Source organism: Macadamia integrifolia, chromosome 4 (assembly GCF_013358625.1).
Source record: "Macadamia integrifolia cultivar HAES 741 chromosome 4, SCU_Mint_v3, whole genome shotgun sequence".
NCBI classification, from domain to species: Eukaryota; Viridiplantae; Streptophyta; class Magnoliopsida; order Proteales; family Proteaceae; genus Macadamia; species Macadamia integrifolia.
Genome location: NC_056560.1, coordinates 8407566 through 8420104, shown reverse-complemented (window position 1 = coordinate 8420104; position 12539 = coordinate 8407566). Strand labels below are relative to the sequence as shown.

Sequence of the window (12539 nt, the reverse complement as noted above, 5' to 3'; positions counted from 1 at the left end):
GGGGGAGAGGACTTTTCGGTTTTGTCCAATTGCCTTCCCACCTATAACCTATAATGAGTTTGGGAATTGACGAATGACGATGAACCATGCCTTTTTCCATCAGTGGCTAATGCATGAGTGTCACGTTTCTCTATATCTAGTGAAATGTGCGTCACGTTACATTTAAGTGGTGATAATGCTCATTAGCTACGTCCATTTTCCTCTCTCATGGCTAGGTGTAGCCACCTTGTTGATGGGGAAGAGGGGTTGAAATCGTCTGCAATTTCGATCTCGTATAATTCCGTGCAATATCATTTTCAGGCGGTGACACATGTATTGATACCAATACAATGGCCCAGATCTGGTACAACTAATAAAACATTAAATCAGTGAAAAGATATTTAAATCAGATATGGGCCATTATATTGGTATCAATACATGTGTCACCGCCTGAAGGTGGTATTGCATGAAATTGTACGAGATCGGAATTGCAGACGATTTTTTTCCGGAAGAGAGGGGAGGGTTATCCGTTGATTGCGAATGAAATGGAATCTAAAAATATATTTTTGAAAATATCAAAATCTAGGATGGTATTCATGAATCAAAAGAAAAGTTGAATTTTTTTATTTCATTGGCTGCCAATTAGGTTTACTGACAGCAGTCAATTTTTTTCCCAGATTATTTATAGTCAAAATTTAAAAACCTAGATAAGCTTCACCAATTGATGAAATGTAATGACTCTACATCACCACCCCACATGATGATTGCCCCACCTCATCATTTCCCACCCTCCATCGCCAAGTTGACACACCTCTAAGTCTTTTAACATGGTGTTTGTGTGGGATTGAGGGTGAGAAATGACTTGGGGTGGTTACCATGTGGGGAGCACCCGTAATGTAACATGGCTCAAATTAGTATTGACTCTTAACCAAAGACCAAGTAATAGAGCAAGGGTTTCATCAACTAAAGCATAGCTGAAAAGAGATGATCATCAGTGGCAACTAGAAGAAGCTTCCTACCAGCATCCAGAGCATAGAAACTAAGAATTCATAGGGGCAACGAGGGATGTGTGATATTGGTGGACAGGATGATAAGAGGTAGATGACCTAGGAATAAGAAATAAAGTTTCATCCACACAACAACAATTACCTAACGTAGTTGGTGAGTTTTGGTGTGTAAAAAATCCATACTCACTAGGTCTCGAGTTCAAGTCTCCTAGCTATTACCTATTTTCCTCTTTACCTATATAAAAAAAAAAGCCTCATCCACACTACGATAACCACAGAAATCGAAGAATCTCTTTATATTTTAAGTGTTCTTGGTGATCAAAATGAAGAAGTTAACCACAAGAATGTGAGATTTTGTTATTAGAATTGGCCTTCGATTCAAATTTAAATTGGGCGATTTTGTAGATTGCGATCCGATATTCCAAGTCATAACCCGGTCATGTGTTAAATTTTAAATCAATTTGATTTCTCAACATATGATTGCAATGATTTCAAATTGTCAAAAAAAAATCAACTCACTGGGGAAATATTTGAATAGGTAAGACCTTACTAATAATAATGTGAAACTATGTGATTGCAAAGACCATCTCCCACTTACGTAGCTGCTGCAACCCTAATATCACCCACTCATGCAGCTGATACAATCTCAAGGATCCAGATCCTTCCCAACATGAGACTCGATTCTCTACACTTATGCTCACATGGATGTATATACGAGGATCCAATGCATGTTTCACTTTCTTCCATTTATATAGTGAAGAAGGGTATATATGGAAGCAAAAGAGACAAGTGTTGGATCCTAATATGTACGTTCACTTGAATGTATGTGCAGATGATCCAAATTCCCCTAGCCCCTCCAACGTGAATCTGATAATTAGGAAAGACCTACATGCACCCCAAGGCCCTCTCAGCCATCGGATGTGCGTTAGAGGGCTAGAGAGTTGGTGAGGATCTGAACACTAATCACATCTTGTCGCTACATCCTTTTGTGAACCCCTACTACACTTTATGTCTGAAGCCCTACAATCTCGATGTTCTACAGCTTTACCCAAGGAAAAAGCAAGGAGATCTCCATTGAGAGGGAGCTTGAACTATGCAAGATGTGATTCGCAATGCCCAGGTTCTCCGTTGAGAGAGAGCTTATGCCCCATTACCAACCTCCACTCTACTCCCATAAATCACTCTTAGGGAGTAGGATTAGAAAAAAAAAAAACACTTCCACCTAACTACACGGCCTAGAGTCTAGACTGTAACCTAATGGGCACCTGGTTGGGATCGAATGTTTATAGTCCAATTAGTTCATTTATAGCTTGATCAACTTGTTTACGACGTACTTACAATCCCCTTAAAGCCCAATTAACTTGTTTAATGATTGATTATAATCAGATCCAATCAACCCGATTAACTTACCCCAATTACAATCCGATAATCAACCAACGGAATATAAATGTGTGTCCATACTTAAGCTTATGAGGCCTGATTAACTAATTAATGCAACAATGATGTGGGGCCTTAACTTGACACCATAGAGAACGGAGATCACAAGCTCTGCGCGTGAGTTTCAAACGCCCAATGCGCGTTTTCGTAACCCTAAGTTTCTAACCCTACGATACCCCAATTTCCAACTCAGGCGCTCAGAGCAGACAAACAAAAGAAACGCTCCCAATGCATATCTCAAGGAAGTAGACAAAGTCAGTTGTCCCCATTCGATTCTGATTCGAATCGAGCCGGTGGCCATCTTAAACAACCAATAGGAACTTCTTTTCCTCCAGTTGTCAGTGAGAGGGGAAGGCCGTTGTGGAGCTAAATATCCTACGTGACCATCTCATAAAAGTACTTTTTAGAGAGTAACATGCCACGCGGCACCATCATGGAGCTATTATCATGTGATTTCCAACGCATCACCGTATGTTAATGATGGCATTCTGAATCTCTGACTTCTCTTCCCCAACTTCCCAGAAGAAGCGCGAACCTCACTCTCTCTCTAGTTCCAGCTCTCAACTCTCTCTAACTACATCGAAAATCTAAAAACACATGAAGACAGAGTAGACAACAGTAGAACCAGATCCCGACACTTCGTTTTCTTGATTTATCGAAGAAATCTTACTGAATTCTTCTTTAATTCACATGCCATGTCTTCTCTGCAACTATCTAATTGTATGTTTTCCAATGAATCTTCATTTCTCTGCAATTTTAATGCTATGGAGAAGGTTGCTCAACCTCCATTTGATTCTTCTTTTTGGGGTAGAAATTTGAGTTTGGTTAAGGAAGGTTTTGGGGTTAATAATCTCCATTTCGGTAGAAGAGTCACAAGGATTTATGCAACGGCAAAACGCCCTTCGTTTGACTTGAATCTTAATGAGTACATGGTCACACTTGGGAAGCCACTTGGAATACGCTTCGCGCTTTCCGTCGACGGGAGGGTCTTCGTTCATGCTCTCAAGAAAGGGGTCTGTTCCTTTTGCTGCATCTGAATCTTTGATTCCAGAGTTTCTGGTTTTGATGAAAATGGCCTTCACTGTTTTCGATTGAATTGGATTCATTTACTTATCTTGACGAATGGTTTATACTGTTCTTGTGTGATTATTGACATTTTAAATCCTGTTCGTAGGGAAATGCCGAGAAATCAAGAATAATCATGGTAGGTGACACTTTGAAACGGGCAAGTAATGCACCAAATGGCACGCTTCTTGAGATCAAAGACTTCGGGGATACACTGTATGGATTTTACTTGCTATTGATTTTTATCATTCCATGTACTTCATAAATGTCTAGTTCCTTGTTAAGGTTTGACATGGAGAGTTATGGAAAGACATTATTGATATATATTCGTAATTGATTACCAATATCTATGGTCTTTCAAGCTAAATAATAGGTTGGGGATATCCGATTTGTTCTTTAACTAGAAATACATACTGCATACAGAACAAAGTTGTTAATGTTGACAGTAGCTGTGAGAAAGAAGATAATAGATGTGCTGAGATGTTTATGATGGATAATGTAAGTAATCCTGCAAGAAGCATGATGTGTATTTGCAATCTTCCATTTATTGTAGCCCCCTATTTTGTATTCCTGCTATTACTATACTCATCGAGTCATGTGAAAACTTGTCTTTGAATTGTTCTTTTCTTTCTCTCCCATCCCTCTCCCATGTGCACTCCTGCATCTGTTTTCTCTTGAGGATATGTTTATAGTTCATATGAAGTGAATCTTGAATTGGCAAACATAACTTTTATACTCCCCTCCAGGAAAGCTGATAAATTTGGTTGGCAAACTTGGTTGTGTTTATATGTAATTTTTTGTTTTAATGAAATCATATACGATTCTTCTAGAAGTATCTAATTAGGGATGAGGACATAAGGAGAGATGAAAAGATTATTTCTACAGCCTACTAAATGAAGATATTTTGAGTATTACTTTCCGAAAAGAGTGCATTACCCATCAAGACACCATATGGTCAACTATTTGGTCAATAATCTGTTTGATTAGCCATACCCTAAGATCGCACTGATGAGATTATCGTAATTATCAACTACAATGCTCTTTCCTGGACTGTCTGATCAATGTTCAAAAGATATGTTGTTCTAACCATCCATTGGCCTCCATTATTTACTAGAAGTATCCATGGTTTGAGACTTGGAACCTGTCTATTCAAGCAGCAAATATTTTTTTTATTAGCATACCTATAATCACCTTGATTAATCTATGAGGATCATCCACTACATGGCCCTTTCCTAGGCTGCCCCAATTAATGTTCAAAAGGTACCTGTTTGATTATTAGAACCATCCAATTAACCTATACTCAGGGTATCGAATATCCTAGAAGTGTCCACAGGAGGGACTTGGAACCTGTTTCTGCAACCTCAAGTTTGCTTTGTTGGCTGGTGAAAATACCCCATTGCATTTCTTTTTGGTACTCATCTAAATTAGTAGTAGAATTTTTTTTTTTTGGTTTGAAAATATCTGACCTCAGTTGGTTATTTTCGCAATGGTTAATGTCTCTGCAGCAAGCTGCTGGATGAGAAAGGAGAATCTTTTAGCTTGGTCCTTGAGAGGCCCTTCTATCCTTTTCCAATTCAACAGCTGCTTCTTATGAGTGACACCGATGTTTTGTTCAACAGAGGTCGTCTTCCTATGGCTACATGGAATAAAACTATATTGGCTTCCCATTTGCAGTCGTCATCTGAGACCAGTGGCAATTCGGGATTTATCACGTTTTCCTCAAAGTTTCTAAGCTCAAAAGGATGGAAGCTTTTGAATGATCAAAATCAATATCTTGACTTGCAAAAGCAGAGTAGCTTTCTTATTGCACCAATTAGCCAACTTGTTTGCATTTTCTCTGAGGAAGAGTCTGGAGATGTTGAATGGGCTCATGGGAGTTTCCCTTTGGAAGAATATATTAAAGCACTTGATCGATCTAAAGGAGAGATTTATTATAATCACTCACTTGGTATGCAATATAGCAAGGTGCGTGGATCTGCTTGTTTTATGCACTATACTTGCTCCAATAAGAGTTGTGCTACTTCTTAATGTGACAAGAAATTATTTCACACTGGTCATTAGCTCCCCACTCCCAAGAGGAATTCATTGGATTATTTGTTATTATGTGATTGTTTTTTGGTTCATATGTAGGTCACTCGTTGGGATTCAAGTGAATTACTTCCCACTGTTGTGTGTATGGATGATTGTAATTGTCTTATTTTGCAGTCTATCTTAATTGTCAAGAGTATGTCAAAGTCATCTTTTGCTGGATGGCTGCTAATCAGTGTGACTGTATGTCAGAGATATAGTGGCATATTTATGTTGTCTTCAACCCAAAAATAGGATCTTAGAGATAGTGATTCCAAATGACTTTGGATGCTGCAATGGTGTAACTGGAATAGCAATGGAACTATCAGAAGTGCTGATAATTATGAAAAGGTTGGGAGCACTATAAATGGTGAATATGATAGACATACTATAACAATTGGGAACACTAGGAGAAAAAGAAAATGAGGTAGAAATAAAATAACAGTTTAATTATATTTGTTTTGTTGGCTTCTTATTCCATAGAAATTTTTTCTAAAGCTGTGCTGAACCGGATGGTTGGACTGCCAAACCATCAACTAGTCTTAATTGTGGGTGTTCTAACACTTGAAAAGCCATTTTGCTGGAAACAGTTTACTTGTTCAAAGTCAGTCCAGTCCTGGTGGTTGAATTGTGATTGTCTCATAATAAGAGAATAAAAAAATGGTTTTGTTTTCTAGAATCACTTCTTGAACTTCTCTGAAATCCTAAAAGCATGTTGGTCTGTTTTTACTTTTATGCTTTAGTTATTCATATAGTGTGTTTATATAGTACCATGATGACTAAATATATTAATGTGTCTATATAGTAATTGCTGTTATGTAAATCTAATGGATTGATTTATGTGCATGTTTATGTGGCAGACCTGGGTTCAAACGCAGTTTCACGCAATGAACCACTCACAGCTCATTGGGTGAAGGCGTGAAGCTGCACACACGTGGTGTCTTCTTGTTCATGGATCCTCTATTGTTGTGTTGAATCATTGGGTTTAGACATTACTTCGGCAATTCTTAATCATTTCAAAATGGCAGCAAACGTACCTTTTGTGTATTTTTCTATCCAAGAATCATAGGAATGATTGATTCACGCTTGATACATTTCTGTTCGAAAAGCTTTTACCAATTCCAACAAGTTTTCCTTTTGGATTTGAACTTTGTAAAATGGATGTCATCTGAACACTAAAATTTCAAATTATTCCATTTATTATTTGAACATAATGCCATAAATCTTGTTTCTGTAAGTATCTTATTATTTGCTCATTTTCTATTGCTTTTGATCTGTCTACAGATTACTGAGCAAATATACGTGGGATCATGCATACAAACAGTAGCAGATGTGGAGACTTTGTCTAGTGTTGCGGTATATGCTATGAACCTTTTTGTGTCAAGCACATCACTCCTTCCATTCCAATTTTTTGCTGTTCAAACCTCTGCTATAGAGACCACACAATAGATTATGCTTTGAATGCTTATATCTATGTACTTTTGTATGTCTGTCACTTGATCTCATTGATGCTTGAGACTCAACAAAATAACACCTGTGTCTGTTTCCATGTTAGGTGTACACTTTCATGTTCATGTTTATATGGTTCTTTACTATTGAAACACGCAGCCTATCTGTAGATGCTGCATGAACCAATATATGATGTAATCACATAAAATCATCACTTGAGTAATTTTCTATTGTGGTTATACCTGAAGACCTTCACATCAACCATATTCTATGCATCAACTCTGATTTATGATATAGGATCCTTGTGAATTTTAGCTTTACATTTTTTTTGGCTTCATTATTTCATGGAGTTTCTGTACCCCTTGCTTCCTTGAACTACAGAGAATTTAGATTTTGTTTGGTACTGGTTGGTGGTCTTGCACAATTTCTATTGAGGATTTACTTTGGAGGTTCATCATATTTGCTTTGTATCAAGAAGCCACATGAGCAATTAAAGCAACAGCTGATCTGCTGCTTGCGTAAGGTCAGGGAAAAAACTACCATTATTGAAACCTAGGAACAAAGATCGTCAACTTCCTCCAGGAACTTAGATTCTCTCATGACATGTGGATTTGACTCTTGGGTGGTAAAATTTGTCTTTACTACTAACATTGGTTGCCCCCCCCACTCCTTATAGTGCGAAGTGACAAACAATAGCTTCCCTTCACCTTGTTCCAAGCTTTTGCGTCTTCATAGATCTTCGAGAATTACACAGTTCATTGGAGAAACTCATATTTTGTCTACCAAGGTTGAAGATCTTGCTTGATAGTTTTCCATGATCATCCAACTCCTTTGCTGGTACTAGCACGGAGGTTTATTGTTAAGATGTTTCTTGGGGCTTTGAGATTATGGTCATTTGCCAATTGCCAGTGTCAATTCTTTGCCAAGGTCACATGGATGCGAGATGCTTTAAAGTTAAAATCTTGTTATAGCAGCTCTGTGTGTGTGTGCACATGTGTCTGTTCATCTTGTATAGTGATATTCTCTCTCACTGCTTTAGTTTTAACAGTTGAAGTCATGTTGCATCAGGGAGTCACTGCTGTACTGAATTTCCAGAGTGAAATTGAGGCCACAAATTGGGGAATCAATTCCGAATCAATCAATGATGCTTGCCACCGATTTAATATCCTTATGATCAATTATCCTATAAGGTAATTCATATTTTTTTAATGAAGTTTTGTTATGCCACGTTTGATAATTAACTGAAGTGATGCTCACACTAGTGGTGCATGTCTAGCCTCTTGATGGATATATGTAATATATATTGATAATTTTTCAATTGAGGAAGGAAGTACCGATCTAATGGAAAATGGAATTGTAGGAAGTCCTAGATTTCTTTTATCATCATATGGTTTTCCATGGCCAATGGATTTATTAGGCTTTGTTTGCTATTGCAATCTGTTTTCAGCTTCTTATTTGTGATTGACTGACTATATATGCCTTGTGATTCTGTAAAAGAGCCCCCCCCCCTTTTTGATTGTGTGGTTTTTCCTCCAGAAGATTTCAATCTTTTCTTTGATATTTTCTGTTTTATCTATAAATGCTTGAAATTACTGCCATATTCATACATATTTTCTTGGTTGTGCCATAGTTGCTGGTAATAATAGGTTGATGGTAAAATTCATTGATTTTATTTCTTTTGCAGGGAGGTGGATTCTTTTGACTTGAGGAAGAAACTTCCATTTTCTGTGGGGCTTCTACTACGACTATTGAAAAAAAACCTTCGAGTCTTTGTGACTTGTACCACTGGGTTTGATAGATCCCCAGCTTGTGTGATTGCATACTTGCACTGGATGACAGACACTTCGCTTCATGCTGCTTACAATTTTGTCACTGGGTTGCACTCCTGCAGGCCTGACAGGTTCTGTTGTCAAACCTGACACTCATATCTTCTTTAAATGTGATTGTAACATGGAATAATCTGATAATGGTGTTGAATTTCTAAATTGGCTGGAGCGTGTGTCTCAGTTTGCCTTCTCTGTAAAGGATCATTGCTTTGATATAACAAAAAGATGAGTTCGTTTATATCGACAATTGGCTTCCATAATGTCTAACCTTCTTGGTTTGTACTTGCATTAAGTTGTCAACTCATCACTATCTAACCCATATGTGTGCTGTAATAGGTATGATTTATGCAAGTTAGATGATTTGTCCATTTTAAATTCTTGTAAATTGGTGGAGTGGGAATGAACTTTGGATGATAAGATAAGGACTAGTGATGGTTGCTTGAGGATTAATTGGCCCGGCGTATATCGGATTAAAAATACTGTCCGATTCTTATAGATTGTTTTAATACTTGTTTGTCTGTTTAGATAGACACAGCCTTACAATGGATTTTTGAATGCAGACCAGCAATTGCCTGGGCAACATGGGATCTTATTGCCATGGCAGAAAATGGAAGGCATGATGGACCTGCAACCCATGCTGTGACTTTTGTTTGGAATGGCCAAGAGGTAGAGCTTCATTTCAACTTTTTTAGAGTCTGAACTTGGAGAGAGGAGGTTAAATCACATTGAGCTTCCTATAATCAATTATTTATAGCCAACCCCATTTAGATGGGATAAGACTGAGTTGTGTTGTATAATCAATTATTTATAGAATGGTAATACATTTTCATATCAATTGCTCTTTGTGTGTTATATAGGGGGAGGATGTGCAATTGGTTGGAGATTTTACTGGAAATTGGAAAGAACCAATTAAAGCAGTCCACAAGGGTGGATCTAAATATGAAGCCGAAGTTAGACTTGCACATGGGAAGTAAGTTTGATATGCTTTTTAACCTTATTTTTCTTTTCTCTCCTTTGAAGGAATCTGAAGTTCTAAGCGTCTGCAGTGCTTAGAACTTAATTTATGTTTATTGCTTTATTTTCCGATGAATTTGCTTATACTATATCCTATACTTTTCTATTATGCGTTGCTTTTATCATATTAGGTCATCACTAGCATAATTATATAATATTGCATTGATATGGCTTCTATGTTGCATATATGCATAATTATATAAAATTTTCATTGATTGTTACATAAGCCACATACTGCATGCCTAGGGCGCTTTGTCACCTTGAGAACTTTAGTTATTACTGTAGTCATGCATATAATGAATGGTTTTATAATCTAGAGCTGGAAAGTAGATGCAGATAATGTGCATGCAAATTTGGGCATGACATTTAGTGCTTGCCGTATAGCATATGTTAAGCAATAATTAACCTGCATTTTAATTCCTTCCCTTGGAGTGGAGATTGTCAATTTGTACCTTAATAAGATTCGACCATCACTAAGTGGTTCTACAAAGGCTAAGCATAATCTGATCAATGTTACAGCTGACCTGGCTTTGCTTTTAGCTTTGCACTTCAAATAATTTTAGTTGTCTTTATTAAAGATAGTTGATTATGTAAGTGCTCTCCTATACTAGGGTCATCACTTCATTGTGATTAAATATAGTTGATGTGGAATATTGTATTTTATTCAGGCGCATCCACACATAAAAGCAGACTAACTGAGAAAAGTTCCTTGAGAGATGTGATTATGTAGGCTGCTGTAAATGAGTATATGCTTATGGATGTGACAGGTCCTTTATTTATGAAAGGGAAATTTCCTGGTGGAAAATGTTTGTAGGTAGATTTAAGCAAGGAAAGTCGGCTTTAGCTCAAATCTACCATTACCTTTTAGCCTGAGGTAATGTATGTGGTAGCATTTTTCTGTACCAGGTCACAAGCTGTCTTTAATAGATCATAAAATTGTTACTTTATTATAGTTGCCCAGGTTATGTGATATGTAGTGCTTTCTGCCTAATCTCAGTTGAAGTCTTACCACTGTTGAATGTCATTTAATCCTTCTGGGTGGATTCAGTCCCTAAAAAGAAAGATCTCGGGAGAGGAGTGAGAGTGATCCCCGATAATCTCACTTTTTAATTTAAAAAAGGGGGAAAGGTCTTGTTCAAGGAACACCAACACAGTAGCAAGTATTGCTCATTATCATTTAGCAATAAATGTGACACCTTAAAACTTCAGCACAGCGTTTGTTGGTTATGCTTTTTAGGTCTTTGAGGTACCAATACTTGATCCCTGGTTCCCAAGATACAACATAAGATTTTGACCACTGAGGAAGCCAAGGGCATTGGTGCTTTGTTGGTTATGTTGCAAGTGCTTTATATGACATTTTGATTATTGGCTAATTTCTAGAAATAAATTGCCTTCGTTACCCTTCAGGTACTACTATAAGTTCATTACCAATGGGAATTGGAGGAACTCAACATCTTCACCAACAGAAAGTGATGAACGGGGAAATGTTAACAATGTAATAGTAGTGGGGGATATTGCCAGTGTGAGGCCTAAGGTCCGGCAACAGCCAAAGGTAAGTGTTCTTATAATTTAGGATTGCCTCAAATCATGAAAGGGATACTACAGAAGGGCAAAGGGAGGTAACAAGCAGAAAAATTAACCAATCTTTTTGAGAAGAAAACATGAGATTCCCAGGAGGATCAAGAATAGGCCATTTTTAAACATCCAATTTCTGCTGCTGATGATTTTTACTTATGTCTGTTTAATTTGCAGGATGCCATGATTGTAAAGGTGATTGAGAGACCACTGACAGAAACAGAACGTTTTATGTTGGCAAAAGCAGCTCGATGTATTGCATTCTATATCTGTCCGATAAGGCTAGCTCCCAAATGAGTATATGGTACATTGTTTCCGCTAATATTGTTCTATTTTACACGCAATGTCATCTGTAGATATGAAAGTTGTAATGACTGAGGTCGCAGCTTTGCATAGCAACCATGGCAAATCTGTCATAATGTCATGGAGCCAATTCTTTCATAGAACATCCAAGATGGCCTGCTGCAGCAGCTTCCCAAGGAGGTGCATGTAGTGTCAATCCATAGATTGAGGTCGAACAACTTGTATCAATAATGGTTTCATGCTACTATTGCATCCTCTAAGGATGTAATTTTTGAGTTCCCTTTTGTCATTATTAGACATACTTTTTGTGGGTTCCCATATCTTCAATATTTTTTTCAGTCCCTAAGTAGGTGATCAATTGCTGACCTACATTTTACTCCAAACTGTTGACATGGTTTCAATGGTTGACAAAGGAAAGTTGCAATTCAAGGCTTAAAGTATCAGTACTGGGTATCATATACAGTTTTGAAACATAAAACGATAAATAAATAATATTTAAAATATATAATGTATAAAAATAAGAACAAAGTATGACGATTTAATTGATTATACATAAAGAATAAGGTTTTTAAATGTATTAATATGAAAAAAAAAAATGTCATTTTTAATTTGGGAAAAATTTAGGATTTAGGTGCGTGTCATTAACAAAAAACCCTAATTTGATGCAATCGTTCTAGTTGTTTTTCCACTAATCTAGTGGTACATTGTATCACAACACTAAAAATAAATGAGCGAAAGAAAATAAAAAATTTTGATTGATCATTCGATCCTTGATTGCAGGCTGTTTAATCCCCAAATGATAATAAAAATCAACCAT

At 37.1% G+C, this 12539-nt stretch overlaps 1 protein-coding gene across 3 annotated transcripts; it reads left to right on the top strand.

Annotated features, from left to right (window-relative positions):
- Window positions 1-2909: 2909 nt before the first annotated feature.
- On the top strand, window positions 2910-12065 carry LOC122077443 (phosphoglucan phosphatase LSF1, chloroplastic). 3 transcript variants are annotated; one of them, XM_042643393.1, is made up of 10 exons: window positions 2914-3436; window positions 3598-3704; window positions 5108-5453; window positions 6840-6911; window positions 8073-8194; window positions 8689-8904; window positions 9391-9496; window positions 9688-9800; window positions 11252-11396; window positions 11597-12065. In XM_042643393.1, the coding sequence occupies exons 1-10, from the start codon at window positions 3119-3121 to the stop codon at window positions 11714-11716; spliced, it is 1665 nt and encodes a 554-aa protein (XP_042499327.1). In that variant the 5' UTR covers window positions 2914-3118; the 3' UTR covers window positions 11717-12065. The 3 variants fall into 3 exon arrangements, with proteins under 3 accessions (XP_042499328.1, XP_042499327.1, XP_042499326.1); XM_042643392.1 differs by having other exon boundaries at window positions 4994-5453; XM_042643394.1 differs by lacking the exons at window positions 11252-11396; window positions 11597-12065 and adding an exon at window positions 10659-11232 and having other exon boundaries at window positions 2910-3436; window positions 4994-5453.
- The last annotated feature ends 474 nt before the right edge of the window (window positions 12066-12539 follow it).